The sequence below is a fragment of the Paramormyrops kingsleyae genome, chromosome 18, assembly GCF_048594095.1.
Source record: "Paramormyrops kingsleyae isolate MSU_618 chromosome 18, PKINGS_0.4, whole genome shotgun sequence".
Classification (NCBI taxonomy): domain Eukaryota; kingdom Metazoa; phylum Chordata; class Actinopteri; order Osteoglossiformes; family Mormyridae; genus Paramormyrops; species Paramormyrops kingsleyae.
Window position 1 is genome coordinate 5,901,225 of NC_132814.1, and position 11,837 is coordinate 5,913,061.

The 11,837-nt window shown below is 40.8% G+C and overlaps 1 protein-coding gene across 7 annotated transcripts; it reads left to right on the forward strand.

The window, feature by feature from the left end:
• The first annotated feature begins 3,205 nt into the window (after nt 1-3,205).
• On the forward strand, nt 3,206-11,063 carry LOC111852902 (cornifelin homolog B-like). Of its 7 annotated transcripts, XM_072702297.1 has the most exons (7): nt 3,206-3,322; nt 3,458-3,590; nt 5,147-5,206; nt 5,583-5,709; nt 5,824-5,978; nt 6,383-6,536; nt 9,411-11,063. In XM_072702297.1, exons 4-6 carry the CDS (start codon nt 5,604-5,606, stop codon nt 6,506-6,508), a joined length of 387 nt encoding a protein of 128 aa, XP_072558398.1. In that variant the 5' UTR covers nt 3,206-3,322; nt 3,458-3,590; nt 5,147-5,206; nt 5,583-5,603; the 3' UTR covers nt 6,509-6,536; nt 9,411-11,063. The 7 variants fall into 7 exon arrangements, with proteins under 7 accessions (XP_072558398.1, XP_072558401.1, XP_072558402.1 ...); XM_072702300.1 differs by lacking the exon at nt 9,411-11,063 and having other exon boundaries at nt 5,147-5,161; nt 5,582-5,709; nt 6,383-6,900; XM_023829271.2 differs by lacking the exon at nt 9,411-11,063 and having other exon boundaries at nt 3,208-3,322; nt 6,383-6,900.
• The last annotated feature ends 774 nt before the right edge of the window (nt 11,064-11,837 follow it).

Below are 11,837 nucleotides of genomic sequence, written 5' to 3' on the forward strand. Positions count from 1 at the left end.
GTATATGTAATAAAGAGCATAAGAGCAATGTAAGCTCTGTAGCCTAGTCAAATCTTGTGAGTAATTTTACTCGTACAGTGGTACCTCGGTTCTCGAACTTCCGGACTCCGGATCGAATCCTAAAAAGTTCGAGTTCTGATCGAACTTTTCTCATAAGAAATAATGGAAAACCAATTAATTGGTTCCTGCCCCCCCCCCCCCCCCAAAATTACACCTAAATATGTTTTTTTTTTTTAGCATTTAAACACAAAATGAACAGGATATAACAAGAAGAGCATTCTTTTCTTAATGGCTTCCAAAATGATAAAGATCTTATCCCAACATCACCCCTGTCATGCCCCGATCGTCCGCTCCATCACCCCTGCCATGCCCCCTCGTTAACCTCGTGTGGGATCCCCATGTGATCAGCTGTTTCTGGTTGTTGTCATTAGTCCTCTGTATTAATGGTGCGTTCGTTTTTCTCTCGGAACTCGGAAATTCCGAGTTGAGTGACATCACGTCCGACAATCTCCCGTTCGAGCTACCCACATCTCGGAACAAACATGGCTGCCTCCATGAACACGTTGCTGTGTGTTGTTGCTTTATATTTTAGCAGATTTGGAGTTTTCTAAATGGAGAAATGGAGAATTTTCCGAGAGACAAACAAGTAACACGAACTAGTCAAACCACATTAAAAGCTTTATAAAATATTTTAGTACATTCATAGCGATATTCTTTTTTCGAACGGTAAACAAACTACAAACAAACCAAGTCGCCATGTTGAAATTTCGTCACAGGGGCAACTCGGACAACAAAATCTTGTCCAACTTCAACGTCATAAAAGAGGCGTGTTTCCGACGGGAAGTGACATTTTTCGTGACGTTTTCATCCGAGTTCCGACTTGGAGAGAACGGTCCAGCTGCAGACACCTGTAGAGTGGAGCTCCACCGGAAATACGTCACCTCCACAGGAAACACGTGGAGCTCCACTCTACAGGCGTCTGCAGCTAGACCCTCTTGGACTTGGAGAGAAATAATCGAATGCACCATAAGTCCGCGTTTCAGTTTGTTTTCACAGTGCGGTCATTGGGTGCGTCCGACTTGCTTACAGCGCTGGCTTAAAGCAACGTATTCTGATCCTGACGCGATGCATTAAGGTTAGATGCATTGCGACCTCTCACCCAGCTGCACAAACTGGAACCGCTTCCGTGACGACACACCTTTGCACTTATTGGCTGAAGAGTTTAGTTACACGCATGACGTTTGTATCCCAGGCAGTTCCTTTTCTGACTTTCAAGAAATCGTTAAAACATCATATTTGTCAGCCTCATCTTCTAGGCCTCAGCTCACCAGGTTAATAGCCACACAATCGAGGGCTCTGGAAACAGGCTAAATAGGCCTACATTTGATGGAAATTAAAAAGAATATTTCAATTTTTGTCTTATTTATAGCTCTGCAGTTATACAGGTATGTGCATGAAGGAGACATGCATGTATATGATTCTCTATTGTTTTTCTGTATTGATATAAATTTTTTTCGAAGGGCCAAACTGAGCCTTGTGTTCTATAGATAAAGGGGGACGGATAGATAGTGTTAGTTAGCGAAGATAAACCCAGCTTACCATATAAGCGGATACTTCCCAAAAACAGTTCAGAAAGCCAAATATATTTTTAAATTTCTACAAAATTTGTCGTCAGGAAAGCTGATCGTAGGCTATATATAAATGTCTGTGGTTCACTGGTCCTTTGGGAAGTTTAAGGGATCCCTGTCGAATCCAGTTGCTTTTACTTCAAGCAGATACTTAGTCCGTCGGAGGGGGCGTGTCCAGATACTGAGTCCGTCGGAGGGGGCGTGTCCGGATACTGAGTCCGTCGGAGGGGGCGTGTCCCGGCAGGAAGCGAAAAAACAAAAGCAACAAGGGATAAACAAGATGGAAAAACCAATACAGAAAAAAATCAAAACAATAGGTGGAAAGTAATTTTTAAAAAGCATTTGTTCTCATTCTTTTATTTGTTTGCATTTATTTTATTTTATTTTCCTACTCAACATTTATTTCCTTATTCTTTTACATGCAGATTTATGCTTTTTTATGGTATTCCTATGACTCCATATGAAGTACCTGTAATATATTCTAAATCTAACGTTAAAGTTGTTTCATAGAGCTTCGATTATATTGCAGCAGATAATTAAATCACTTTTCTCTTGAATCTAGCTATAATCACATTCAACATGTAATCATCAGATTTCCGACTGTTTGCTCATCATGAATTTTAATCTCAGCAATCCGTGTTAAATTGATCCAAGACCAGCTGCTAAAGCACCATAGTGTATGTTAAATTCCAGCAGAATTCTGTACGGCAAATACTGCACAGTAGATGGCAGCAGTGACTGCCTCTACGAACCAGCTATGCCATCTATGAAAGATTTCCGACATTCGTCGTTACAGCAAGACTAACTTCCGACTCATAATTTTCTTGTGAAATTCCTGTAAAGACTCACGAGATATTTGACTTTTGATTTTTTTTTTATTCGTTTTAGCTAGGCCTATTAAATACGTCCTTTAAATGATTATTTAAATTAGAATTTAAGTTGCCATTTAAGTGATGTTTAATAGATGTGTTCTGCCCTGGCGGTGAGAGACTACATAAACTTCCTAACTTTCAGATCCAATTTTAAATTATAATTTAAATAATCATTTAAATAGCATTTGTTTGCGAGTGAGGGAGGAAGGTAGCTTGAGATCGACAGACGGATCGGTGCAGCGTCGGTGGTAATGCAGCTTACTGCACCGTTCTGTCCAGAGGGGGAAGAAATACTTAGTAGTAACTCAGTTACGACTGAAGTATAAATCATGAACAAATATAGTAACGGCTTGGCATAATGATGAACAAACATGATTAGTATTTCACTTGTTTTTTTCATTACTTGTTCCTTCAGTAGTTCCTACAATAGTTCACAAATGTGTACAGAATGAACAGATATAGTAACAAATATAGTAATTGCTTGAGATAAAAGATGTGTCCCAATTCACTGATAATGAACTAACATAAGATCAAGATGTAACTAAGACTTATTTTGCGGTTACGTAATGGCATGATACTACATTATTTGAGCACCCTCAAGTAAAGTGTTACTAGAGGGGAACTGAGCCAGAAGGCAAAGCTATCGATTTACCGGTCGATCTACAATCCTACCCTCACTTGGCCAGCTTTGGACAGTGACCGAAAGAATGAGATCGTGCATACAAGCAGCAGAAATGAGTTTCCTCCGCAGGGTGTCTGGGCTAGAGACAGGGTGAAGAGGTCAGACATCCGGGAGGAGCGCAAAACTTCGAAAGTGTTACGGTCAGGTTTTTTTTCTTTCTCTTTTGGCTCTGTCGTGGAACGACAAGCCAGTTAAAAAGCAATGATGATTTTCGTGTGTTCTGTGCCTGATTGGCTGATCCTCCTTAATTTGCACCTGATTTGAATTCTCCACAGACTACAGGTGAAATAAAAGGAAGACCAGAGGAAAAGCGGGAGAGAAATGCAGTATTGTGTGTTGTAGCAGAACCTGTTTGGTGCTTTTTCTATCAAGCTGCCCCTTGGACGGCTCCCAGGGTAGGTGCTTCAGGTATGTCTAACCGGGAGATCCGGGACAGACCCAGGACACGCTGGAGGGAGTAGCCTATATCTCTCGGCTGGATTGGAAAACGAATGAATGACGTCTATTGGATATTGTCACCAAGCACCCTCCATTGTCCATGAGAAGTCAGTCACTGCGGTAAAGTTAGCTGCATATTCGATATTCAGTCTTCCAGCTGTAATATTTTGCAAAAAGCAAGCCAGGCAGTTCTATGTCCGCAGGCAGAGACGCATACCGATCATTTCTGTTTCGAGTCCTTTTGTGTGCCATATCCTGAAGAGTAAGAAAAGAGGCGACCTCTGCTAGAACGAAATACAGTATAAGTCCACTAATTATATATGCACCATGGCTGACTGGTCAAGTGTTATGTTTGTGCATTTAGCCTAGAAGATTAGTACATTAATGCATATAAAACATTCCGCGCACTGTGCGTACAGATTAACCACACATTCTTCTTTGCCACCCCAGTTAAAATCCCTAGAACCGACTGCTGGCCAGTTTAAAACGTTTGTTACAGAAGTAATATAGTAAGTTACATTACTCTGATAAATTAATCCAAGTATTTATATTTTATTACATTTTAACAGGGAAACTAGCTATCTATAGCATATTACATTTCAAAAGAAACTTTCCCAACGCTGCCGGCTGGTATCGGTTGTGTTTGGCTTCAGGTTTCGTTTTTTTTTTCTTTTTTTTTTTTCTTGTGTTTGCTTCCCAGATTCCTACCTCGAGGTGATGTCTCATGTTTTCGACATTTCCCGTGATACAATCAGAATGCATTGTTTACGTAGAATACCACAGGAAACGCCGTAAATCCCTTTCGATAAAGAAAAAAAACCATTTTGGTCCATTTAGCACAGATAGATTTAAAACGCCAATGACCCTGGGGAGCCTACCTGTTCTAACCATGAACATTTCCGAAACGGCAGCCGGATTTAGTTTTTTAATTGACCTTTATTATGTTAAACTTTATGCTGACTCATTTCCATAAATTGTTAATTGTCACTTCATTTATTTAAGTGGTTGTTTATTAGGAGTCCAAGCATATCGTAGCTGCTGGATCCCTATTGATTTTTTTAACTTAATTCCAGAAGCAGATAGAATCGACAATAGCATAAAATGTGGATTCACTTAACGATAAAGCACGGCTTGTATGTTTTCACTACTTACGCGTCTAGTTATATTTTGATAGTTTCCAGCGTCCCGATCATCCCTCCGCAGCTAACCGCGCTCCTTCCTGCACCGTTACACAGCGCTTAAATGTTACTTTTTGATTAGCCTTGGAGCACAATAAGAGGGGGAAAGGACCAAAGAAAGTGCCGCTGTTTATGACGATTAGTATCGGCCTACATGGAAACCTGTAGGTCAAGTGAGACGCTAACGCAACTCCAGCAGCACGCTAAGAGGACAGGTCCGACTAGATGTTCCACTTGGTACATAGCTTAAATACATCACCCCATTTTTTCTTTCTCTCATTTCGAATAAAACGCCACCGTTCCAGTTTGGGGTTTCATTTTTCTTAATCACTACGCTTCCCTTTTCAGGATCACTACCACACGGATAAGATTGGCTTTTCGCTTGTTTCAAGATAGGCCTAAAGCAAGGTACAATAACTATTATTTATGAACTCGATCTTTATTTCTCATGAAAATAAACGTTAAGTGTAAATGTTAGATTTCATTTATATCTAATAGGCTAGGAATAAAATCTTTTATATTCAAAATTCATTTTACATAAGGTGATATGAATACGCTTGTCAATTTTGCCGATCACTATTTGCCACTGTCGTCATCCAGCGGTTTTCAGCATTTTCAGTATAAGGATTTCCTTCTAGGCATTAGTGTTCAATTCGTGTTCTCTTGTGATTTCATGATCATGTTTTTACAGTATAACGTAGCTAAATATGAAATGTTGGATAATACAGATGCAGTAAAACCATCTAAATTCCATTTTGCTCTTGCTGGCAAATATACTTTGTAGTTTGCCTGTATATTAGTAACTATGGCAACGAAGATCGTCTTTGAGCAGCCCCAGCCGGCCATGGAAAGATTTGACTCCCCTGATTGGAGCTCGGGGATCTGTGACTGCTGTCAGGACAAGGCTGATTGTAAGTGCATTTAAAGGCACGCCATGTATGTTGGTGTGTTCCTGTGAGTGGCCTGAGATGAAAGTCTGTGTGTGTGTGGGCATGTCTCATCCAATGCCTGTATGTGGTCCCTAGGCTGTTTTGCTTTCTGGTGCCTGCCCTGCTATGCCTGCCGGACTTCCAGGGCCCACGGCGAGTGTCTGTGCTTGCCGTTACTCGATGTCTGCGGCATAGTGCCTCCCATCACCTATGCAATGCGGGTCTCTGTGCGACGGCACTATGGCATCAGGGTAGGAACACACACAGTTCTAATCAGTCTACCGGTTCTATTATTAGATAGGAATGTTGACTTGGATGGATGGCCAAGCTGAGAGGTGGTGTTGTGGTACTCGAAGTAACTTCTTGTATTAGGACACCATGTGTAATAACATGGATTTTATTTGTAATTGCTGTCTCTGAAATAGGACACCATATGTAATGACCAGCTCTCTCGCTGTTTTAGGACAACATATGTAATGACTGTCTCTGTTTTAGGACACCATGTGTGATCACTGTCTCTGTTTTAGGGCACCATGTGTGATGACTGTCTCTGTTTTAGGACACCATGTGTGATGACTGTCTCTGTTTTAGGGCACCATGTGTGATCACTGTCTCTGTTTTAGGACACCATGTGTAATGACTGTCTCTGTTTTAGGACACCATGTGTAATGACTGCTTATATGCCACTTTCTGTGGTCCCTGCACCTGGTGCCAGATATCAAGAGAGATGAAAGCGCGATTCCGACCAATCACCCTCATCAACGCCAGAGTTAAAGAATGAACCCTTTAACTGTCATCAATCCTCCGTGGTCAGTTTTGAATAGCTCACCTTCACCGCAGTCAGCCTCTGGCCCAAAACAGCCCTCTGCCTGTTTAGCCTGAAGTCACCATTTAAACAAACTGGTAAAAAAAATATGTGAGGGGCTTCCAGGCCCCTAGTGCCACGTCTCACAAGTACAGGAAAATCAATATGTTGATATTGTCATTAGCTGCTATGAGTACCTCTAACACTGCTAAATGCAACTAAATAAAATTTTTCCCCTTAAAATTTTGCAAATCTTAGAAATATTGCAAATATTGTGCTAACTTTACATATGTTCATATATGCAGTGTAAGGAGGTGTTGGGGGAGTTTGGGAAATAGAACAATGTGATACAATGATTCCCTAATAGACTATGGAGTTTTCTTTGGGATGTTCCCATTTTAAGAGATGGATGGGAGGGGGATAAGCGCTTCAGATAACAATTGTGAAATGGCAGTATTGGTGGGAGAGAAGTTAAAAAAGAGGAACACTGTTCAGAGAACTCTTCACTGCCTGGGTGTTCAGATACTCAGGAGTGGGGCTACAATGTGTAACTCAATGAGAATCACACACACATACACACCACCCGATACGTTAGTGTTTTTCAACTGTTGGGAAGTGTGACCATTTCCAGTGGTTTAAAAACATTTTCGGCAGCGAACTGAGCAGACATTGCAAAAAACTACCACTATATGTGATGTCCCACTAACACCTCGCACTGTAGGGATAAAGAGTGTGGGGGGGGGGGGACAGGTTAAAAAAATAAATAAAATATATATATATAGGTAAATATGGACAAACAGAAGTTTTTATTTTCTTTCAGTTATATTCTAAGTAATTCGACAGGAGAGAGATGAAATAACGTGGAGAAAACGCTTTTTTTCCCATTTGCTTACAAACGCAGCACTTAAAACGCATACATAGAAATACAGGCACTTTACCACAACAGCATATTTTTGGGGAAATAAATTACCACAAAATAACCTATTTGCCATAAATTTGGTAGCACATAAAATAGAATAGAAAAATTAAATGGTTTTTTTTGTTTTGTTATTTCTTCAACATGCCGCTTAAAGTGCAATGGAAATTAACGTAATTCTATGCCGTGAATGTCAACGTTTGGAACTATTCACTGTCCCCACGACCCGGACATTTGTCGGAAATTTCTCCGCCTTTTTTACAATGGGTCCCTATGGGAGTGTCGCCACTCGGTTTTTTTCTACCGCTCTGCTACACTTAATCCATACTAATCCATTACTGTGCGACAGTAATAATCCTCCGTGGGAGGATCGCACGGTGATCACGGAGCAGTAAATAGTCTTGTGGAGTAAATGAAGCAAAGAATATGCATCGAGGACGTCTTGTAATCGAGTTATTAAAGTTACTTGATGAATCATTGCAGCCCAAATCTGCATTCTTCAAATAGCAAACAGACAAGTGGGCCTGACATTATGCCCCCACCCCCCCCCCCCCCAATTCAGATGTCTTCCACGGTCCATGGGGCTTGGAGAATCTCAGAATTGCATGCAACTTCACAAATAGCTAAATGTACTTTTTGTATCATCTCAAATGATATACAAATAGTTTTACTCACAGATCTTTACAAGGCAATAAACAGCGTATCGTTGCCCTGTCGACAAATTTCTGTCATGATTTGCTGACCAAGGAATTATGTGGGTCATGAGGCTAGACCAGTTGAGGATGAGGTTTCACCAGCCATTCTTTCCCTGAGGGCCAAATTCCATGAACAAGAAGAAGTCCACTTCTGACTGGGGAAGTCCCCTGACCAGCTCACCAATCAGCTGTGGCGCCTTTCACATATTCAGGTTTCCTGTTTGTGAGGTTTCCCCCCTTGGAGTACACTATCAGTAAACTGGAATATTGCTTTATTTTGTTTCTGTTTATGAATTGAGACTTGAATGTGAACTTGTGTTAGAGAATGTAGTTGACATTGTTCCACATGTTTAATATCAGTTGCTTGTGTGATGGTGTGTGTGTATAACTGTTTTATGTGTCATCTTGGTCATATGTGACTGTGTTGTTGGTTGTGTTTGTATGAGTATATGACAGTGGCGTTGCCACGTCTGTGAAATAGGGTGGGCCACTATTTTATACTCTCAAATTCCACAGTGAACAGTTATTCCCCCATTTTCTTCCATTTTTATTATTCTATTAATTTACGAAACCTCCGGCATCTAATTGCATGAATGAGACGATAATTGACAACAATTTACTTTGCAAAGAAATAAACACCAGTATTTTGTACAACTAAAAATGAGAGAGAGAGAGAGAGATAGAGAGAGAGGGGAGGAAAGGAGTCGGTGAGAGAAATGCATAGCCTTAATGGGGGGGGGGGGGGGGAATGCATAGCCAACACTATTGGGAAAGATGAGGAAATGGGGATAGTCTATAACCAGCCTGCATTACATAGCTGTAAAAATATGAGTTAGCTTTTTATAAAAACCCTGTAACTGACCAACAGAGCTTATATGATCCCATCATGGATTACATTTCAGAAACTATGAACATAATACCCTACCTGTGTTATGTTGTCTGTACTTCCAGAAATACAGCACAAGATGTAACCTTTTAATGACAACATGCAACTTTCGATTGGGTGGGCCAGGACCTTATTTGGCTTTGCCACTAGTAATATTTATATATTTCTGTTTCATTTGTCTGCCACCGGGTGTGTGAGAGCGTTTGCCTGTGATTATGTCTCGTGTGTGTCTTCTGTTGTCTACGCGTGTGACAGTGTTCCATGTTCCTTCAGTCTGTGTAATCAGGCTTCCTATTCTTTTCTGAGTGATTTTACCTCAGCTGCATCTTGAGACCTGTCCTGACCCCGTCTTTCTCACCTTCCCCCATCTTTCCTCAACAGCTGCCACACTAAAGACAAACCCGAAAGCAGTAATGACCTTCTTCACCAGCAGATGGCCACAGCTGTAATTACACCACATAACTGAGTACAGCCATATCACTTTCTTACAATCCGGGGAACAGATTGGAAAACTTTACACATTTTTTGAGTTAATGAACTTTGAAGAAACTTCTTACTTGTCCAGTGGAAGGAAGTCCTGCTTCACTTACGGGAAGGATTTACTATTTTTTTTTTTTTTAATAGTAGAAGACAAGAAAGATGGAGTGGTTTGATAGATTATGTTGGACAACATGTTTGTTACTTTTCAGCTAAAATTTTGGTTTTGGGTTGTATTTACAGATTTTGTTCATGTCTTCAGTTGAGTACACATCTGTGCATTTGTACTTGTTTGCATGACTTTTGTTTGTTCACCTTTAGTTCACACATGGTGCAGATGCTAGGTGTAAAATTATGTGCATTTGAGCTAGAATATTCAACAGTACCTGTGCTTTGTTTTATATGTCCATGGCACTGTACCCCCAGACATACTAGGGGATTAGTAGGGTGACCACCTAATCCATGTCAGGAGGGGCACTTTGAGCTACGACAGGGTTTGTAAACTACCATTTCAACCATTTCAATCAAAAGGCCTGGATTAAGCCCTGAGTTCTTGCTGCGTGCGGATTGGTCAGTCTCCTATAATCATGCATGTATCACTATTGTTAATGTGAAACAGCTGGATGAATCAATCAAGGAAACAACCCCATTAAAACTACAAGACAAACCAAACAATTTAGCTGAGCACGGGAGCCTTTTAAAGTAGCTGGCAAAACCTGAAGCAGCTCATAGTGTCCCTTCTGACATGGATTAGGTGGTCACCCTGCATACAAGGAACACCACACAGCTCACATAGCCACTTGCCGTTTCACCCACATTCACTTTTTACTTTAACTGTTTCTACCTGAACACAACACTTATCGCTGAGAAAACAACAACATTGTAGCCACTGTCACAGAACTGTGTGGAATGCTGTTGTCTGTTGTGACAAAATTATTTATATGCACGTAAGTAAATGTGAGCAGGAAGGGTGGATGTGTAATACTGAAATGTGGATGAATGCTACGGCCTGCTATGTAGTGCTCAGGCCTCTGCTATGTGGAATTCACGTGATCAACTAGAAAAATATTCCAGTTGAACTACATTCCTTCACATATGTGTACATTAGTTATTAACAAAACAGACCTTTATATCCTGTACTTTGGTGTCTGTTACTCATCTTCTGGGACAAATCGCCTGGACCTTGTGCTGTGTCACTTTGTCAGTAAAAAAAACTGAACATGAACAATAAGTACCCACCTATGTCACCAACACCCCTACAAACTATAAATAAGTATTTTTGTGGCTTATTTTAGTAGGATCATTTTCTGTTCATGGAGCCTTAGCAGGCCTAATCACAGCTGTCGATCCAGTCCAACCAGTGGGGCAGAGGTATTTGTGAGAGCCTAGTGTTTGTGTACAGTGCATTTCCTCTTAACAAACCACGTCGCAGTCACACGTTCAGGTTGATTCTGGTGAAATAAAAAGCATGTACTGTATTCGCAACGTTCGTGTGTTAATGCTGAATTATATGATTGGTAATTTAACATTAAGATTAAAACATGATTTCTACGCAGAGTTTTCCTGTAGAATGCAAATATTTCCTAGAAGAGATCACAGGTCAGCAGCCCCTATGTTACAATTCAGCTGGACAGCTGGTTATATCTGTATGCAAGGGTGTCACGGGAGGTGGGGGGGGGGGATCCAATAAGAGCCTTGCACGTTATCCTGTATGGCCTAGTATGTTTACCTCTGTCAGAGGTGGAAAGTAACAAACTACAACTACTTCGTTACTGTACTGAAATACATTTTTGTCACATATCTGTATGTTATGCAAGTAGGTTTTTTAAATCGGATCACGACAGATCCGATTTAAAGACAGATTTCCGTGCTTTTCTTGTCAAAGTTCCGCGGCACAAAGCGGGAGTGGAGAGTTTGTAGCCCCAGAGGTTTGAAATCCTGTCAGCTCTTAGCAACTTACAGTACAAAAGCAAGATGAAAGCTTTGGGCATCGTTTTCTTCAGTTTAAGAGAGAGAGATTGTTTGCGATTCAGTTAGTACCACACACAGCTCCTTTGATACATTATGGAAAGAGGCCCTGGAAATGGCAAGAGGCGATCCTCGGATGAATGTGACCTTATTGGTGAATTGTGAATAGTATGTTGGTAAAATCATGACAAAGGTGTTAAAATCTGCATCCTGTGGCCGTTAGCTGGTAAGTTTCACTTAATAACACACACACATATAGGGCTTTGTGCTATGACCAAAATCTGACCCCGATAGCGTTACATATCACGATATTGCACATTTTCTGCAAATTCAATGAATAAATGGTTTATATAAATCACCACA